At 47.8% G+C, this 21218-nt stretch overlaps 1 protein-coding gene across 5 annotated transcripts in view; it reads right to left on the minus strand.

The window, feature by feature from the left end:
• The window catches only part of PTPRG (protein tyrosine phosphatase receptor type G), a 770267-nt gene that overhangs the window by 107687 nt on the left and 641362 nt on the right, over positions 1 to 21218 (minus strand). For all 5 annotated transcript variants that reach the window (XM_055557457.1, XM_055557454.1, XM_055557459.1 and 2 more), the window contains 2 exons: positions 3931 to 4115; positions 835 to 943 (listed from right to left, as the gene is read on the minus strand). In XM_055557457.1, coding sequence (XP_055413432.1) covers positions 835 to 943; positions 3931 to 4115 — 294 coding nt within the window. The remainder of the gene's footprint in view (positions 1 to 834; positions 944 to 3930; positions 4116 to 21218) is intronic.

Consider the following 21218-nt stretch of genomic DNA (forward strand, 5'->3'; position numbering starts at 1 on the left):
ATGCAAACTTCTGGCATGTTCTAGGGAAAATGTCCAAAGCCTTCATCCCAGATACATAACTCACAAACGTTAAGCAGCACTGGCCTGGTTTATGTCTTTGAAACCGAGGATCCAGGAAGTAAAGAACCTTCCCAGGGAGGACATCAGACAGGCAGAGCAAAGCCTGATGCCTTGGTCGCTCCCTCCAGACTGGTCTTGGTGCGCTTCACAAAACCAGGTCTGCCAACTACAGCCCACAGGCCGGCTGCCAATTTTTGTCAATCAAGTTTTACTGGAACCAGGACTAAGATGATCGTGGGGCAAGTAAGACAGAGAATATCCTGTCTTCATGCAAAGTTTTGATTTTTTGTTGCTGTTCATGAGTATTTTACATTGATTTTGGTTTTAAAAATATTCCATTTAAAGATGACATCTTTAAGGACATCTTGATGACAAAGTTTTTAAGTGCTTCTTTCAATTCTTCACCAAAGTGAATTCTCCTCTTGCCATGCCCCAAAGCTGACCTGAAACATTCCACTAGACCCTAAATCAGCTAAAAATCCAAAGACAGTACTCCTCCACGTGACTAGGAGCTGATTCTATGATCTGACACAGTAGTAGACACATGTTCGGATCTCCATGGATGGAAAATGACGGTAATTTTAAAAAATAATCACTTCACCCTTCTTCCCCTCCTCTGGCCTGTGAAACCTCCCAGGCTTTTCAGGTGTGACTGCAAAACCCACACTGGTGTTTCGGCCAGGTTCGTAGTCTCATGCACAAGTACCCGAACAGGAAAAAAGACAAAGCCCAAAGGAGAAGGGCTCAGGGCAGACGAGAAGGCCAGCTCCTCACCTTGGAAGAGCATGGTCTGGCTGAAGTCACTCCTCATGTCGTTGCGACACACGGCCTGGACCCGGAACAGGTAAAGGCTGTCAGGGGAGACGTGGCTGATGGTGGCTTTCTGCAGGGTGAGGAAAGGACAGGAGTGAGCTGGTGCTAAACGCCAGAGCACACTGTACATTCGAAAGGTGAATGTAAAAGACTGTGAAGCATCACATGTAGGTTGCTGGGTACCATGGCAAAGCCCAACAAACACGATGCTTCCTCATTGACCAAAGGCTCCCTCTGAAAGCAACAAGCGTTCAGAAGTAACTTCACCTGTGAATATGTTTTCAACACAAAAACATGTAGAGTAAGAGAAGGAATACCCGTCTCAACACAGACGCTGGACTCTGTCTTGGAGCGTGCCTTCAGCCCTGTTTGTACCCATGAGGCTGGGACTTGTATCAAAACTGCTCTACCTTGTAAACAATAATGATTTACTATCTAGAATCATCAAGTGCACTGAATTTCCAGGGCCGTGCAGAGTTTAGAGCAGCCGCAGCGAAGTCTCTGTGTTACTGTTTCTTTGCAGTTTAAAGGCACTGTTGTACCTTGACCTTGGATAACACAAGGCACGAAGCTGGAAGAATACTTGACCGGAAGTCCGAGGACAAGAGATCTACCTGTGTCATGCCACTCACCAGCTGTGTGATTCTGAGTCAGCTGCTCACTGTATTTTGGCCTCTGCTCCCTCCAGCTGTTAAGCAGAGAGAGTAAGATTTCCCTCGCAGGGTTCTTGTGAGGGCTGTACAACAGAGGTCAAGCAAGCCTTGCACACTGGTAGTCCTCAATGCATAATAGAAACCATGCCCCTGGTCTAACACAGGGGTTGGCAAGTGACAGCCCACAGCCCCAGTCTGGCCCACTGTTTGTTTTTTGTACATAAAGTTTTATTGGCACACGGCCACACCCATTCATTTCCCTGTTGCCGCGGCAGCTTTCGCCCTTCAGTGGCAGAGTCGAGTAGTTGCCCACAGATGCCTTTAAACCTAAAATCTTAACTCTCTGACTCTTTCAAGAGAAAAGTTTCCCAATCCCTGGTCCCAAGTCAGGAGCCAAATCCAGATCCCCATCCTGCAAAGCTTTACTCCAAGAGACTTTTAAAAATCAGAAAATGGAAAATGCCTAAAAAGTTGGCAGGGCTTGCTTGCCCAAAGAAACAAATAGTAAAAGCAACTGATTTTTAAAGACTCCCTGATGTTGAAATGTCTTGTCACTGAATTCTGGGTCAGGTCCAGAAAGCAGCTCTGGGAGCTTAACCACTGAGTGGGTTTCCCCCAAGGTAGCTATTGAAAACCTCTTCAGAGGCATTAACAAGTTACTGTGGCCATGCCTGCTGCCTGGCAAATGTATTCCTGGGTAGAGCAGGAGGTTAGGGTCCAGATATTTCACTTTCAGCCTACCTTTTGGAAAAGGCAGGCAACAACACCTGTTCCCCAGGTTGGCAGTGAAGGTGTGTGTGTATTGGGAGGATGCTGGCAAAAGCCAGGAAAATGCTTGGGAAATGTTTCTGGGCCACAAGAATCCTAAATTGGAGAAAAGCTTTGCTGCCACTAAGTCAGCACTCTCAACTTCTTGAGAAATTAAGAAAATTAATTTTGTGTGTCCCCAAAGAAAAGAACCACCCCTAGAAATCCTTATAAAAAAAGAACTTGCTGTCAAAGCATGTTTTTCTCTACATCTCTCTCTTTCTCTGAAACTCATTTATGCCTCAGTCTCTAAACCTGTGACCTCGTCTTCTGTGCAGAGCAAAAATCTTCGCTTCCTCTAAGCAGGGATTTATTAGAATTCACTCTGAGCTGGTATCTATTCATCTTTGCATGTTTAATTATCTCCCACTTAGTATAAAAAACCAAATAAGGGCCCAGCTAGTTTCTGCTGATTAATGCAAGCCCCCTCAGCTCAGAAAGAGAAACCTCCCTCCCGGACTTCTGGTCCTGACAAGACAAGAGGTTAAAACACATCACAACCTTGCGTGCCTTTCAACCGATTCCTCTCTGATTTCATGAAGCTCATCATTCCCTAATGTGACCCAGATAACAACGTCTAGTGGGGAAATTGAAAATATAAATGGAAATGAAGTAAAAGAATCGTCATCTGAAGCAATACGAAAAGTATTATACTGTAAGTGATTGAACGGGCCCTGGGGACTCTGTATTGGGAAGAAAAAAAGCAGTAACAGTCATTAAGAATCCCACTCAGTGCTATTACATTTTTCATGTACATATACAATGATGGGCTTCATTATCCCAAAGACTTCTTTTGATTAACAATAAATGCCAGGCTTTCAAACCCAAATGTGTCGCTTTGAGTTTCTGGGCAAAGATGTAAAGACCAGCGCTTGTTGGAGTGAATGCTTTTCTAGGGGAAGATGTGGCTTCTGCAAACATCTGTTTTCAAGGGCCTTGTTGGGGGCTGGCCACTAAATATGCACATCTAAGATGAGACACGGAATTGGGCACGTGTAGCTCAAAAGTGAAGTCAGGTATTACAGGGTCTGAGAGCCTGAGAACTGTGGTTAAAAATGGCGTGGTCGCCGGGGTCTCGCAGGTAGAAGGCGTGAGGCAGATGAAATGTGACAGAAGGGAGCGGTGGGGACTGCAGAGGGTTGCCTGGTGGGGGTGACAAGAGAAGGAGTGGGGAGGAGGAAGGCAGAGGGGGAATAACTGCAGTAATGGTAACAGCGAGCACTGACATACTGCTCACACCGTGCCCGGCCCCACTGTCCAGTTGCTTGTGTAACTCACTTAACATTTACGCTAATGCTATTAGATGACGAGGGCTTCGTGGAGGCTTCCTGACGTCTCTTTTTTTAAATAACGAAAGAAAAAGCAGTCAGCTTTGAAGGGCCTAACTACAAACAGATGAACTCTTCCTGGCGGTGTGGCCGGCAAGTGTAAGGGCCGGATGGAGCTCAAGCAGGCCTTGCAGTGCTGTCCACGGCAGTACCCGCTTCACCAGGACGGCGGCATGTGGCTGGAATGTCGCAGAGGAAGCACCCCCGGACATGCGCGGGGGCCCCCCTCATTGCCGTGGACGCCCCGACTCAGAACAAGGCGGTCTTACCAAGTCCTTGTCGCTGTCCTTGGTGAACGTCTTCTCCTTCTCGTCCTCGTTCTTGGTCCAGCTGTAGGACACCATGTAGTTCATGATGGGCGGGTGGTAGATGGTCTCCGGCTGACCCCAGGACACCTGCAGCGCGGTCTGGTTCAGCGGCTGCACCTTCATATGGATGGGCGGGGAGCTGCAGACTGGACACAGATGGCCAAGCTCAGTGCCAAGCTCAGCGCCTGGCAGCACCACGGGCCCAATGCCCCGAGCTCCTGAAGGCCACAGCTGCGAAACGCTGGTGCAGGAGGACAGGGAGTACCCACACTCCCGCCACTTAGATCCTCCCCCTGCTAACATTTTCCCACACCTGTTTTCCCTCTCTCCTCTTCTGCACACACACACACACACGCACCACATACACACAACAGACACACCACACACAGACACACAACACACACACAACACACATTTTCCTGCTTTATCCCTGAAAACAAGTTATATACATTCTGAACTTCACTCCTTAATACTTGGGTCTGTATCTCCCAAGAATAAGGACATTCTCTTCTGTAATGACGAGGATCCGAGTACCTGTGTGACCCTAAATTCATGTGCTGAAACCTTATGTCCAACGAGATGGTCATAGGAGGTCGAGCGTGGGGAGACAAGTAGATCGTGAGGGTGGAGCCTCCGAGAGTGGGATGAAGGTCCTGATAAGGCCTCAGGGAGCTCCCTTACCCCTTCCCCACATGGCAACACAGCGAGAAGACGGCTGCCTATGCATCAGGAAGCGAGTCCTCACCCGAGAGTGAGTCCAGCACCTTGATGTCAGACCCCCCAGCCCCCAGAGCAGTGAGAAATAAACTTCTGTTGTTTTAAGACACCCAGTCTATGGTGTGTGATATAGCAGCCCACGCTGACTACTCTCGTACCTAAGAAAATAAACACTAACTTGATACTATCTGACGTATCGTGCACATTCCAATTTCCCCACTTGTCTCCAAAAGGTTGTCTACAACCCTTTCCCCCCACATCACAGGTTAGATTCAGCTGTTATTATGTGTTAACCTCTTTTAATCTTGCCTAGTCATCTGGCCTTTGCTTCCACAACAAAATTTTTGTTAGAAACCAAGGCTGTTTGACTTGTGGAATGTCTCAACTAAAAATAGTAGATCAAATTTTACTGGAAATAGACCAGAGTATAAACAAATAAAATTAAAAATGGGACTTCAAATCATTTTTAAAGCAAAGGCACAAAAGGTCAGGATGACTCTCTTGGGAGCAGGAGGACTCTGTAGTAGGTAGAGCACAAGGAAAAGCAGGCTAATCCTCCCACTTATTCCTTCCGGCTGGTAGTTCTGAAGGGATGCGGTGGTTCTGTACCTGTCTACAGATAAGCCCATTTAAGGGCCGAGAGTGCTGAGTCAGCCTTTAAATGGCATTCTGGCTCTCCAGACGACCTCCTTCCCAGTGGCCATGGTTCCTGCCTCCATGGGGCTTCCACTCTGAGGCAGGGTTTTTCTTTTTCTCGAAAGACATTTTTGAATTTATTATTTATTTTAATTGGAAGAAAATTATAATATTGGGATGGCTTTTGCCATACGTCAGTATGAACAGGCCTTCGGCATACATGTGTCCCCTCCATCCTGAACCTTCTCCCGCTCCTCCAGGCTGTCACAGAGCGCTGGCTTTGGCTGCCCTGCGTCATGCATCAGACTCGCCCTGGCTATTTATTTTACATACGGTAACATGAATGTGCTGTGTTGTGCTTGGTCGCTCACTTGTGTCCAACTCTTTGTGACCCCATGGACTGTAGCCTGCCAGGCTCCTCTCTCCATGGGGATTCTCCAGGCAAGAATACTGGAGTGGGTTGCCATGCCCTCCTCCAGGGGATCTTCCCAACCCAGAGATCAAACTCAGGTCTCCGGCATGGCAGTCAGATTCTTTACCATCTGAGCCATCAGGGACGCACAAGTTTCACTGCTATTCTCTCAAATCATCCCACCTTCTTCTCCCAGAGTCCAAGAATCTGTTTTTCACATCTGTATCTGCTTTGCTGTCCTGAATGTAGGATCGTCACATCATCTTTCTAGATTCCACATGTATTCGTTAATATACGGTATTTGTCTTCCTCTTTCTGACCTACTTCGCGCTGTATAATAGGCCCTAGGCTTATCTACCTCGTTAGAACTGACTCAAACGCCTTCCTTTTTATAGCTGAGTAATCCACTGGCCTCCTGGGCCAGACGATTCTCTGCTCCTGGCGGCTGCCATGTGCCCTGTATGATGTTTAGCAGCATCCTGGCCCCTACCCACTTGATGCCAGTATACCTCCTGCCAAGTTAAAACAAGCACAAATGTCCCCAGATATTGCCAAATGTCCCCAGGGTGGCGAACCATCCCTGGCTGAGAACTGCTGATCTAAAGTGGGGAGACAGCGATTCACCAAAGAATGACATGTACAGAGTTACGGTTACACCGGGATGGGGTGGGTAAGGGGAGGAGAGCCGTGCTGCATTTTCCAAGCACTTTCTCAGGAGATTTGTCTCATGTTATGCAGTCCAGGGAACGCCCCATTTGAAGAAGACACAACCAACTGAGGACTGAGTGGACACTCACTATGTGGGAGTCAGGGGAGGGTGGGCCAAGGGACCTCAGGAGGCAGAAGGCCTGGGGGAATCAAAGACAGGCAGCTGGATCGGGTGCAGGGAACAAGGTGGGAGGCCTCAAATGCCCAGAGGGAAATTCCAGCCTTTACCCTACAGCACTCAGAAGCCAAGGGAAAGATCCGAACCACAGAACCATACAGGGAGGGGGGGCACTTCACAAAGCTCCCTGGAGCTTCAGCTGAGCTAAGAGAGGAGAAGAGGCCTGGGAGGAGGTGCTGCAGACAGTGGGGGGGCTTGTCGAGCTGGGAGAGAAAAGGAGTACAGGATCGGGTTCTAGAGCAAACAGGCAAAGGTGATGCCATGCTGGACAAGGAGGGTCATGGGGGCGAGGGAGCCAGGGAGGACAACGCTGCGCAGTGGCAAGCAGGAAGGAGGCAGCCCCGGAGAACTGGAGCTTGGTGTTGGTTTCTCCCGGGAGCCCAACTACAAGCCAAGCAAGCAGCCCACACGACCCAGAGTCCCCAGTGTGCTACACGAGAGCCCCAAGCCCAAGGTGGCCCTGGGGAAGCTGGCTTTCCTGCCAGAAAAGCAGGGACAGGCTTTAAGGAGCCAGCTGCTGGAGAAAAGTGGAGATTGGTTTTGACAGGGAGGCATCCTTTTTTGCTCTTCAACTGCCAAACCCCGCTTCAGTCGGACAGATTCGTTTTGTGCAACTGAGACAGGAACGAAGGGATAAATTAATGAGGCATCCCCACTACCCTGCAGAACCCCGGGAGGCATTTCGCTGCCTGCTGCGCAAATGCCACCAGAGCAGAGACATCAAACAATGAATGTGATGGTCGGCTCCTCCGGAGACAGGGGGCGAGATGACAGGGTGCTGACACTAGGTGGCGCCAACGCATCATTTTAAAAAATACCCTAAGTGGCTTAGTTTCTCTAGAGCGAGTCAAGGCTGGGGGACGGGCGGGGGCGAACCAGGAAAAGATCTACATTCCGATCTATCCAAATACCAATAACGAACCAAGGAAATTTATGTATTGGGAAGACTGTGTCCCCTCCAATGATGACCATGTCAGATTTTCTGACTTCTAGATCTTTTCCTCACTTTCTCCCTTGTTCTTACTTATCTCCTTTATTCTGAAGATCCAATTAGGGATGAGCCGTATGGGAATGCATGTGTCTCTACCAGTTACATCACAACCACATAAATAATTCTTTCACCCACAGGCGGATGCAACCATTCTTCTTATTTGTTCTTTGAAATTAAAATAGCTGGCTTTTTCTTTACTGATTAAGATGATTCATGCTAATGTTTTTAAAAAGCAACCAAAGTCATCCAAAAAAGTAAGAAGAAAGTTTTAAAAATATCACCCATAATCTCAGTATCCAGAGATAACTACCATTAACTTTCTGGGGATCCAACATCTTCGTACATTTTGCAAAAACATATACATACAATTTGACATAAATGGGATATAATGCATTGTGGCTCTATGAGTGAGTGTCTTGTGTTGTCATAGAAATATTGTCTTATCAACATTTCAGTCTTATCAATATTTCAATATGACTTATCAGTAAGAACGGGGGGGACTTCCCTGATGACCCAGTGGCTAACATCTACAATCCCAATGCAGGGGGCCTGGGTTTGATACCTGCTCAGAGAACTAGATCCCACATGCCACAACTAAGAATTTGAATGCTGTAACTAAGACCAGCATAGGCAAATAAATGAATAAATAAATATATTTAAAAAAGAATTTGGTATTACTGTTTTGATGACAGTATAGAATTCCACTGTCTTAAAGGGCTAGAAAATATTGGTTTAAGTTCAAAAAACAGGCAGGTCTGGCCTCACTCTAACGGGACCACCTGCCATGAGGAGAATTCAGTAACTGAAAAAAGTGTTAGGTGCTCACTCGTGTCTGACTCTTTGTGATCCCATGGACTACAGCCCTCCAGGCTCCTCTGTTGAATTTTCCAGGCAAGAATACTGGAGTGGGTTGCTATTCCCTTCTACAGGGGATCTCCCTGACCCTTGGATTGAACCCTGGTTTCCTGCATTGCAGATGGATTTTTTTTACAATCTGAGCCATAACTGAAGGGGCCTCCAAAGATGCATGCTTGTCAAAGGTTATACATGGAAGCAGAGGTCAGGGGCCTGCAGGCTGAGGACCCCCAGCTAAGCCTAAGGGAAGAACAGGTGGGGCAGGAATTGCCCCGCTCTCCTCCCTGAGATGGTGGATGTTCTGGGCCAGACTGGGAAGAAGCACTTGCAGATCACAGGGAGGACTTAGTATAGGGGTAGGCACACTTGCCCTGTGAAGGGCAGGACAGTAAGTGGGCATGACTTTCCCAGCCATGTGGTCTCTGTCACGGCTACGCAGCTCTGCCTTTGAAGCACAGAAGCAGCCCAGCTCATCTGTATGTGACGGACGTGTACGTGCTCCAGGGAAACTGGTTACGGACCCTTCGTTTCCATTTCATACCATTTTCATTTTGCCACGAAATATTATTTCTTGATTTTCTTCAACTGCTTAACATATAAACACCACTCTCAACTCCTGGGTGCACAAAAGGTGCTGGTGGGGAGAGTTTTGGCCTGTGGATGAATGGTTTGTTGATGCCACACACAGAAGCTAAAGGAAGGCCAAATCTTTGTTTGAAACACGTTCTGTGATTCCGTGGCCAAGTCATGTCTGACTCTTTGCAACCCCATGGACTGCAGCACACCAGGCTTCCATGTCCTTCACTATTTCCCAGAATGTGCTCAAACTCATGTCCGTTGAGTTGGTGATGCCATCCAACCATACTGACTGCATTTGTGTTCTCTGCACTGCATTCTGCCCCCCACCCAGCCCGAGAGGCACCCTTCCCACAGAGCCGAGATCCTCCTGTGCTTAGGCCCACTGACCTCGTGGACTGCCTGCAGTGAGTAAAGACACTTCACTGCTAGAGCGTGAGCTCCACGAGGAGGCTGCACGCTTCTGTCCTGTTCACTACTCTTTCCTTGGTACTAGATCCCAGCCTGGCACCCAGTGGGCTCCCTGTAAATGTGGGCTGAATGACCGGCGCGGATGGAACTGACTCTCTGGTCTCGCCCTGGCCCATAGGTCCCCTCGGACGTGGCCGCTCCGATGTCTCCAGCCTCACCACCTTCATGTCCTCCTCATGGGCCCCTCTTGGGCCAGCTCCACCCAGTCTCCCTGACGCTCTGGCCTTGTGCTTCCACACTTTGCTGGCCTTCTCAGGGACATGCACCCTTCCTTCCTACAACACCTCCATCAAAATTCCAACTATAGATAAAAGTGGCACCGAGGTACATCACAGAAGGGACAGCTTAGAAGAGCTGGTATAATGAAGAAAGAGTGGACTCTGGAGCCAGACTCATAGAGACCCCTGTGTTCTCATCTGCGAAATGGGTGGCTGGTACCTGGCAGTACCCTCCTCACAGGGTTGGGGGTAAAGATCACAGAGGACACTGTGGCTCAGCCAGAACCTGAGGGCCTGAGGCCCAGCGGCACGCAAGGACAAACCGCCAGGCCCACTTAGGGATTGCTGAGCAGGGGATTTTTGCAGAAACGAACACCCGTGGCTGGTGATTTGTTATATAAGTGAATATGGAAACACTGGCCAATAACATTTGGGTAACGAGACGTATTGATACGTCTCTGGTCAGTAAGCTGTTAAAAACTGGTATATTTTACATGTAAAGCTGGCTTTTCAGTTGGGCCTGCATCCACACACAGCAGTGGTTTCCCAGAGCGCCACCTTCAGATGGGGCTGTGCCCTCGTGTTTGCCGCAGTGCCCACCACCCTCCTTTGCCTTCGCTCACAGCTGCCTGGCCCTAGGCAGGAAGCAGGTGCCCAATGCCCTTGACCATGACCATCACAACTGCACCTACCACAGGGCGTCGGCCAATCCTGATACATCCTTTTGCGCAAAATCAAAGCCTTTTAACCAGGCGGGAGGCACCACACCCGGCTCTCTGAACAAACATCCCCCGTGAGGTGCTCCTGACATCAGCCTCCCCTTCTGGGGGCCTGATTACCTTCCCACTGGAGTCTGATTGCATTTCACAGGCATCTTGGCTGATGCTGGGCGCCAGCTCCAAGAATTCCTGCCTTCTTTCTAAACCACCTTTAATTATGATCCCAGCCCTCATTACATAATGAAGACGCTTCTAGCCGAGCACCCAAGGTCCTCTGATTCTCAATCAATGTCAGGGATATTTTCTCGTCGGTTCCACAAATATATGAGAGATTCCCCCTCCCACCCCAATCCTCTTCATTTGGGGCCTTAGAGATAAACTAATGGCAGACTTTCAATGTGAAATCCAGTGTAAGTTCCAAGTGCCTTACATGATTTGGATTTGAAATCTTCCCTGGGGACCTCCTCCCGCCACCAGACCCTTTGAGTTTTGCACCTGAGGCATCGGGCAATTATTGATCAGGCATCAAATGAACAGCATGGCTCTAACACAGGGATTGGGGCCATCCGCTCTCTCCAGGAGCTTGTCAACAGACAAGAGACCGCTGCCTCTGTCAAGTGGGGACTGGGTAGGGATGATATCACACGGACCCAGTGGAGGACCGTGGGGGAGGTAGCGGGTCCTCGTGAGCAGGCGGGAACTTCTCAGCCACCAGCCTGGCCTCAGACCGCCTAATGCCTGTCACTGTTTCTTGCCTGGCCTAGCTCAAGAACCCTCGAATGTGGAGTGCTTTAGGGAAAATTTCCAAAGAAATGGCCTCGGGGAAGAATTTCTGTTTCTGAAGGGCTGTATCAAAAAGGTCTGGGTAAACACGAAGTCCCCCAAAGCTGATCGTGTAGGACTTCAAACATGGCATCGTGGTACTCTGCGTGGGGGGTGTCACCTCCCCCAACACTGCCTAAGAGCTCCTGAGAGGGAAACCTCATGGGCGAAGCGCCAGAACTGGGTCAAAGCAGGGTCCCAGCCCTGGCACTGGGGGGGAAGGACAGCATACGAACTCTTATCTAGAAGGAGCTGCCAAGCACCTGCCAGGGGTCAGGCACCGTGCCTTCCTCGCAGACGGTCCACAGGGCCACCCTCTCCCCAAAAGATGAATGAAGACATTGGCATTCAGAGTGATCAAGCCACTGGGGTGGGCTGTGCACCCTGAGTGAGAGGAGGACTCAGAACTGGCCCCAGCCTGCTGTATTTCATACCAAGGAGATAGGTGTAGTTATCATACATACTCTATCCATAAACACCTCCCACGTCTGTTCTCCCATCTGCAAGACGCTACTAAAGAGGTCAGGAGGGTCATTCAAAGGGCTTGAAAGGTAGAAAACGTCCCATACAGACACAATACATCCCCGCTCCAATCTCGGGTCTGTGCCTCCTCCCTGGTTAATGTCGTTTAGTCGCTAAGTCGTGTCTGACTCCATGGACTGTAGCCCGCTAGGCTCCTCTGTCCATGGGATTTCCCAGGCAGGAATACTGGAGTGGACTGCCATTTCCTTCTCCAGGGGATCTTCCCGACCTAGGGACTGAACTTGTGTCTCCTGCACTGGCAGGTGGATTCTTTACCACTGAGCTAAGTGGAAAGCCCCCTGGTTAACAATATTCTGTGCAAAAAGCTTTCTTCCCACCCGTTCTTTCTGGTTTTCTTTGTTCTCAATGACAGATAAGACTGTGTATCTCTTCACAATTTCCAGCATAGCCTCCAACTCCTTCGAGGCCTTCTCGAAGTAGCCCAAGTACAGTTCCCCTCCATCAGAAATACAAACTAAGCTTGTGATTCCCTCAAGCCATCATGTGGAGGCTAAAAACAGGAGTGGAAGAGAGGGTGCCCACCCCAGGGCCTTTGCTTGCGCTATTCTTTGACAGCACCCCAACAGTCAGGAGTCCTGTCTGAGGAGCCTGGTTCTGGGATGAATTTGTGCGTTTCACAAATTACATCAGCACATCCTCAGGTCATTCTGTGGGGCTGCTGGTTCCATCGTTACCTCTGTTTTAGAGTCTGAGATTCAAGAGGGTCATTCACTCACTCTGTCACTCTGGAGTCAGACTCCTTCGGTTCTGGACACACCAAGTGGAGTTGGGATAAAGCTTAGGGGGAAGCATCAGGAATACATCTATGAAACGTGCAAGCACACGCTGGCTGCTGTGTTGGAAGGATGCTATAAGACGTAGCAACTGTTCAATCTTTTTTAAGCACCTACTATACGGCAAGAACTAGGGATAAATGTGAACACAAGATGACACGGTCTCTGATCCTCTGGAGATTATAGCCCAGAGGGGAAACAGACATTAACTGCTTTACCCCAGCTAAAACTGGCTTCTTAATTTGGGGTTCCTTAGGGGCTCTGGATAGAATCCACAGGAATGTGTTAACTTGGATGGGAAAAAAATACACTTTTATTTTTGCTAATCTCTAACTACAATTTAGCATTTCCTTATATTTCAAATGTTAGAAACTGCTGTAGTGCCAGCAGAAACTGTGTGACATCACCAATAGAGAAATCAGATACATTCCTCTTTGATTGCAGTTATTGCTAATACTTCAAATTTTCCTTTATGTTCATTATTACTTTGAAATTATAATGGTTATTAGATCTGCTTCTAGGTTTTATAATTGAATGTCTTCATCAAGAAACAGATCAATTATTATATTACAATTAAAAATTACTTTCATATTATCTGAAGATAATTGGCTTCTTCAGTAATCGATCGAAAACCATCCGTATGAGAAGTCTATGGGATTCACCCGATGGCTAAAAGAGTCCATGGCATCAAAGAGGTTAAATCCTCCCAGCGGTAAGGAGTATGATTACATGCTTTTAAGGAAAATGTCACAGTCACTCTGTAAAATGGTTTAATAAAGAACTCTGACCTAGATTTGAGAGACTGGTTAGGAAAAGCTTACCGAGCACAGTGATACTTGAACTGAAATCTGAACAGCGATTAGGTGTTTATAATATGAGCAGGAAGGAAGGAAACTTACATATGGAAGACAGAAAGAGAGCTTGTGCAAAGTCCCTGAGGTGGGAAAATTGGGACGAATACTAGCATGACTTGGCAAGCAGAGAATGAGGAGGATGGTGGAGACCCAGGTCTCAAAGGAAGTAAGTGTGTAAAGCTGAGTCCATCCCTGCCAGCTCTGACTCGAGGACCACTCTCTCAAGATGTGGGAGACCCCAAGTTTCCCCAAGCATGAGGGCAACTGTTTTCAAGTTTTAAATCTCTGCTGTCTTAAATCATGCAAATTCTAACCTGTTACAATAGAAAAAAAAAAAAAAATATATATATATATATATATATATATATATATTGGTCTTTGCCATGGGTTCCTGGCACATAGCTCCTAAAAATTTGTCATTTCCCAAGTGATACTAGAAACATCTCTTACTCTTTTCAAAAATTTCCTTTCAAAATTGTTCAATTTATTTAAGCCAAAAAACAAAACAAACAAAAACTAGCTCACTTCTTTTCCCCACCCCCAAACCTCACCTGTCAGTTCCCTGTATCTATGTCCTTGGTTTTGTTTTCACATATAAATGAGATCATATGGTATTTATCTTTCTCTGTCTGACTTATTTCTCTTAGCATAATACCTTCAAAGTCCACCCTGCATCTGTGCTAAGTCGCTCTAGTCGTGTCCAACTTTTTGTGACCCTATGGACCAAAGCCCGCTATGCTCCTCTGTCCATGGGATTCTCCAGGCAAGAATACTGGAGTAGATTGCCATACCCTCCCCTCCAGGGGATCTTCCAGACCCAGGGATAGAACCCAGCTAACTTACGTCTCCTGCATTGACAGGTGGGTTTTTTTAACCATTAGCGCCATCTGGGAAGCTCTTGAAAGTTCACCCATGCTGTTGCAACTGGCAAGATTTCATTCTTTTCTACAGCAGAATCAGTTCAGTTCAGTCGCTCAGTCATGTCCGACTCTTTGCGACTCCATGAACCGCAGCACCCCAGGCTTCCCTGTCCATCACCAACTCCCGGAGTCCACCTAAACCCATGTTCATTGAGTCAGTGATGACATCCAACCATCTCATCCTCTGTTGTCCCCTTCTCCCCCTGCCCTCAATCTTTGCCAGCATCAGGGTCTTTTCAAATGAGTCAGCTCTTCGCATCAGGTGGCCAAAGTGTTGGAGTTTCAGCTTCAGCATCAATCCTTCCAATGAACACCCAGGACTGGTCTCCTTTAGGATGGACTGGTTGGATCTCCTTGCAGTGCAAGGGACTCTCAAGAGACTTCTTCAATACCACAGTTCAAAAGCATCAATTCTTCTGTGCTCAGCCCTCTTTATAGTCCAACTCTCACATCCATACATGACCACTGGAAAAACCATAGCCTTGACTAGACGGACCTTTGTTGGCAAAGTAATGTCTCTGCTTTTTAATATACTGTCTAGGTTGGTTATAACTTGCCTTCCAAGGAGCAAGCTTCTTTTAATTTCATGGCTGCAATCACCATCTGCAGTGATTTTGGAGCCCAGGAAAATAAAGTCAGTGACTGTGTCCACTGTTTCCCCATCTATTTCCCATGAAGTGATGGGACCAGATGCCATGATCTTCGTTTTCTGAATGTTGAGCTTTAAGCCAACTTTTTCACTCTCCTCTTTCACTTTCATCAAGAGGCCTTTTAGTTCTTCCTCACTTTCTGCCATAAGGGTGGTGTCATCTGCATATCTGAGGTTATTGATATTTCTCCCGGCAATCTTGATTCCAGCTTGTGCTTCTTCCAGCCCAGTGTTTCTCATGATGTACTCTGCATAGAAGTTAAATAAGCAGGGTGACAATACACAGCCTTGACATACTCCTTTTCCTATGTGGAACCAGTCTGTTGTTCCATGTCCAGTTCTAACTGTTGCTTCCTGACCTGCATACAGGTTTCTCAAGAAGCAGGTCAGGTGGTCTGGTATTCCCATCTCTTTCAGAATTTTCCACAGTTTATTGGGATCCACACAGTCAAAGGCTTTGGCATAGTCAATAAAGCAGAAATAGATGTTTTTCTGGAACTCTCTTGCTTTTTCGATGATCCAGCGGATGTTGGCAATTTGATCTCTGGTTTATCTGCCTTTTCTAAAACCAGCTTGAACATCTGGAAGTTCACAGTTCACGTATTGCTGAAGCCTGGCCTGGAGAATTTTAAACATTACTTTGCTAGCGTGTGAGATGAGTGCAATTGTGCGGTAGTTTGAGCATTCTTTGGCATTGCCTTTCTTTGGGATTGGAATGAAAAATGACCTTTTCCTGTCCTGATACAGTAGAATACTATTCCATTATTTTATATATATATATATATATATATATGTGTGAGTGTGTGTGTGCACACACATTTTCTTTATCCATTCATCTTGAATTGGGGTGCTAGAGAAGACTCTTGTGAGTCCCTTGGATAGCAAAGAGATCAAACCATCTATCTTAAAGGAAATCAACCCTGAATATTCAAGGAAAGGATTGCTGCTAAAGCTGAAGCTCCAATACTTTGGCCACCTCATGTGAAGAGCAAACTCATTGGAAAAGACCCTGATGCTGGCAAAAACTGAAGGCAGGAGGAGAAGCAGGCAACAGAAGATGAGATGGTTGGATAGTATCACCGACTCAATGAACATGAGTTTGAGCAAGCTCTGGGAGATGGTGGAGGAAAGAAGAGCCTAGTGTGCTGCAATCCATGAGATAGCAAAGAGTTGGACATGACTTTTTGTTGCTGAACAGCAACAATCAATGGTCACTTAGGTTGTCTCCATATCTTGGGTATTTGTAAATAATCCAGTGAACAAGAGGGTGGATTTATCTTTTTCAAGGTAGTGGTTTTGTTTTCTTCAAACAGCGAGGAAAACACACCCAAACCCTGGGAGGGTGAACATGCCCAACAGAAGTGCCAACAAGGTCCTGTGCTGGCGACCTGCTCAGACCTCACCCCACGTCTCCCTTCACCTCTGTCCGTCACCTTCGTCACACCCTTCGAAAAACTGGCAAACATACCTCCCTCAGTTCTGTGAGCCTCTCTAGCAAATTAATCAAAGCAGAGGAGAAAACAATGTGAACCTCCAGTTTGTAACCAAATCAGACAGAAGTTATGGGTTATTTGAGAATCTGCTCCTTGGTGGCTGGCATCTTAAGTGGGGTGGGAGTGGTCTTGTGGGCCAGAGGCCAGGCAGTGTGAAAGCTGGGTTACATGGTAGGACAGTCAGCTGGTGCTGTAGAGAATTACTTGTGGGGAAACCCCTGCCCCTACATTTGGTGACCAGGAATGAAGGATTCTGCCTAAAGGTAAAGGAGAAACACCCAGGAGGTGGAGAACCTACCCAGGAGGGAAAACAGTTTTCCTGACACACCCTTGTGGTTCTTTTCTACATCACCCAATGACATCCTCTCTATTCCCATGAACAAGCTTTGGTGCATTAATACAATTCAGTTTTTCGGTCAACAATTGAGTACCAGAAGCTGTATGTCAAATACCATGGAAGACAGCAAACCAGAAAACTTTCTCATCCATTGGATGTCTCCACGGTGCATATGATGGAGTCATAGGCTCCAAACACATCAGGGGACTTCCTTGGTGGTCCAGGGGCTAAGACTCCATGCGACCAATGGAGGGGGCCCAGGTTTGAGTCCTTGTCAGGGAATGAGATTCCACATGCCTCAACTAAAAATTCCGCATGCCACAAATAAAAAAAGATCCTGCATTCCACAAGAAAGACTGAAGATCCTGTGCACTGCAGCTAAGACCTGGCACAGCTAAGTAAACGAGTAAACAAATACTAAAAAAAAAAAAAAAAACACACACACACACAGCAGCAGCCAGAGTCCTCCAAACACGCGGGTTTGACTTTCCCACATTCTGCTCATCCGGACCTCTCCCTCTTCCTTGGAGTCTTTTGTGTCTGCACGATATCCGTCTTCCTCTGAGAGCTAAAGGCCAGGGAAGGTACCTCTGTCCTGTGCAGGAAATAGCATTGTTCAGCTTGGCGCTAAGGGAGGTGGCCAAGTTCAGAGTGACGCATCATCCCAGTCCTGCCTAAGAAGAGCTGCCTCTCAGACCCTGGGTGCAAGCCTTGATTCCATGCCCCTGAGATCCCTTCCCTCCATCCCAACATTAACATACTGTGCTTGCCGGCCAAAAGGGCACAGTGGACCTATCCCACTTTAATTGAGCACAGCATCGTTTCTCCATGGTACCTCTTAACTTCACCTGCAGTCTTGCTCTAAGTCATGGGTTGCAACGGAGGGTCAGTACCAGAAAGCAGGCTGCAGGCCTGAGGTGGGCAAATGCACAGTGCCCTGAGACTGAAGCTGGGCCTTCTCTTGACTAGTCTCCTAGGTCCCACAGCTGACATGATGTTACGGTCTCGTTTATCATGAAGAAACAGCTGACTCATTGGAAACGATGCTAATGCTGGGAAAAACCGAGGGCAAGAGGAGAAGCAGGCGACAGAGGATGAAATGGCTGGACAGCATCACCTACTTAATGGACATGAGTTTGTGCAAACTCTGGGAGATGGTGAAGAAGAGGAAAGCCTGGTGTGCTGCAGTCCATGGGGTCGCAAAGAGGCAGACAGAACTTAGTGACTGAACAACAAAAGCTGTCCTCAGGACTGGGAGACTTTTCTAAATACCACTCAAGATCTAAGACCCCATGAGCTATCTTTTTAAGTGATCCCAATGGCCGTGTCAATAGATCAACTAGTGTGTTTAGCCAGGCTTTTATTTAAATCTTTGATTCTAGATGACTATGACTCTGCAAGTCACAGTGTTTTACTCCTTTGCTTGAATTTGGTCCTTAAAGTACTTTTCCTCTTAGAATTAGGGATCACTCAGGTACCGACTATATCTAAAAGGTGTGTTCTGGCTCTCACCTGACATTCACCTTACCAGCTCTGAATCTGATTCCTGGCACCTGCATTTCTTACTCATTTTGGCTCAAGGAAGCCACTGGATGTGCTCCACTGGTTGAATTCAAACCTTGTTTCAATCCCTAGATATGGCACCTGTACCAACAGGTCATTTGGTAAGGATGGCCCTCTCTGGTCTGGTCCAGGGTCTTCCACATCTGAGGACTGGCCTCAAGCAGATCCAACTGGCCTTGGGTAAGAGGACCCAAGAGATCAGAAATGCCATTTACATGGGAGAGACCAGGATGTGATCAAACAGCGCTCCTAGTGGGCCCCAGGGGGGAACTCACCTGTGCAGCATGTGGGAACAACAGCCCCACTTCTGCCTCCTAGCTACCCCCTCCCCACCCCTGGGCACACAGATTCAGCGCTCCGAGAAGCTGGGCTTCTAGGTGAATGGCAAAAACCAACAGTTTGAGATGCTCAGCATACTCCTCATGGAGAAGGCGCCTCTCTTCTAGGAAGCCGTTTTTGCATGGAAACCACGGGGCTCCACGCACTTGATAGACAACACCTGTTAGCACCCAGTGTCCATGGGCAGACAGCACCTTATCTACCACAGCCGTACACGTGACACGGGCCATGACACTCACGTGGGTCCAAGCCAGTGCTCTGGAATCACAAAACCAGTCCCGAGAGGACCCAGGAGTGAAGCCAGGAACTGTGACGACCCTGCCTATGCTTAGAAAAAAAGAGGAAAAGATGGGGACTTCCCTGGTGGCCTGGTGACTAAGCCTCCACATTCCCAGTGCAGGGAGCCCAGGCTGGATCCCTGGTTAGGGGACTAGATGCCACATGCTACAACCAAAGAGTTCACACTAAGACTAGTGCAGCCAAATAAATGGATACGTTTTTTTTTTCTTTTTAAGCGAGAGAAAAAAATGATTCCAGAGGCCTCGTCGTGGGCTCCTGCCCTGTGCCTTTACACACAGTCTCAGGCGCTGGGGTGTGACAGCCCTGCATAAGCCCTGAAAAAGCCCAGGGTTCGGGCCACGTTCCTTGTACCTAAAGAAAATCAATCTCAAGGAGCTTGTGTTTGCTCATGGAAGAATGAATGGAAGAATGGAGCAGATAAATCGTCCGTCTCCCAGCTACCTTCCTCCCAGGACTCCGCGGGACGCACGCAGGCATCTCGGCGCCTCCTGCTTCTTGGGCTGTGAACCGCTAGTTAGCAACAGAAAGGGGAAGTATGTTGCTCTGGAAGGAAGGATACTGGTGGCCTTTATTAACTTCCAGATTGCGGTTCGCAAGCACCACAGCGCCCACACAAACAAACCCAATGTCATGGAAGGTTTTTTCTAGAGGGCAGAGAAAAGCTGAAGCTGTGAGAGGGTGGTTATGTCGGCCCTGAAGGTGAAACTCTGCCTACCTGCCTGGAGACAGAGGATTCAGTAATTAGGGGATATCGATAAAGTGTGAAAATGACAGACGGCCGCTGGCGTCTGGTACCAGTATCAGCTCAGCAGCTCCCAAGCCATAGAGTGATCTGCCGGGGAGCATCCTGACACCAGCGTCTGACTCATTCGGCGCCTCCTTCCTCTGCTTTTGGCAGTGGTGGAGGAGTTGGGTAGCATGGTTGTTCCTTGGGACTGAGAGGAAAGCCTTCTTTACATGGTGGTGTCATGCCTTTCCAAATCCTAGAGGCTTTTCTGATTTCAGGTCCTGGGAAAGGTGTGAAGTGCTCACTGGCTAAGTTGTATCCGACTCTACGTGACCCGATGGACTGTAGCCTGCCAGTTCCTTGGTCTGTGGGATTCTCCAGGCAAGAATACTGAAGTGGGTTGTTGTTTCCTCCTTCAGGGGATCTTCCTGACCCAGGGATCTGAACACGCGTCTCCTGTATCTCCTGCACTGCAGGCGGATTCTTCATCACGGAAGCACTGGGAAAGCCTTGAAGAGGTGCGGAACCCTACTCCAAGTGCCTGGCCATGCTCCCCCCATTACAGCACCTAGTCTGGGCTAGGTTATAAATGCCTCAACTGTGCCAACTCTTGTAGCAAGCATTCTTTTACTCCTGGCCACTTGGCATGTATAGATTAGCTGCATCCATCCATTCCAGTATTTCCTGTGGAGCCTGCAGTGAGCACTGCACCCACTCTCTAACCAAGGAAAACCAACACAAAACAAAACACAGGAACAATTTTACCACTTATGGAGCTTATAAGGAAGTGGGAGAGCTAGGTATTAGGGGAAAAAACACACACGTGAATGTAAAATTTCGATGTTGAGAAGTGCTACCAAAGAAAGGTACCAATGCCTTGACAGTATCTGGGCCGAGGTACTCTGTCTCATTTAAAAGTCAGGGAAGGAAATGTGATTATTAGCTCCATGCTACAGAAAGGAAACAGAGGCTTAGATACTTACTAGAGCAAAGACATGCAGGAGTAAACGACTGGCCTGGAATTTGAGTCCAGATGTGCTTGACTTCAAAATCTACATTCTTACCCACCGGGCCTTATATCGTCTCCCCATTCATTCATTCATTCAACGAACAGTAACTGTTTGCTTATGTTTTAGGAACTGTGTCAGGTCCTGTTGATTCAAAGATGCACAAAATCCTCCGTCTAGGAGGCTCTACCATCCCCATCAAGTGGGTTCACTGACCCTCCCTGGGAGCAACCCTATGATCAAGGCCTCAGCAGCTCCTGCCTTGAGGACTTAAGATAACCTGTCAAAAGTAAGCCAAGCAGATAAAGAGAGTCCAGCGATGCCTTTCAGGAAGATAAACTTGATCTTTAGGAAGGGTATCTGATTGCCGCAAGGATGTTTAGTTTTAAAGCTCCTTCATTCAGAGAAAGAGTAATAAACTGTGCTGCTCAAGCTACCTGA

The sequence above is a fragment of the Bubalus kerabau genome, chromosome 20 (assembly GCF_029407905.1).
Source record: "Bubalus kerabau isolate K-KA32 ecotype Philippines breed swamp buffalo chromosome 20, PCC_UOA_SB_1v2, whole genome shotgun sequence".
Taxonomy (NCBI): Eukaryota; Metazoa; Chordata; class Mammalia; order Artiodactyla; family Bovidae; genus Bubalus; species Bubalus kerabau.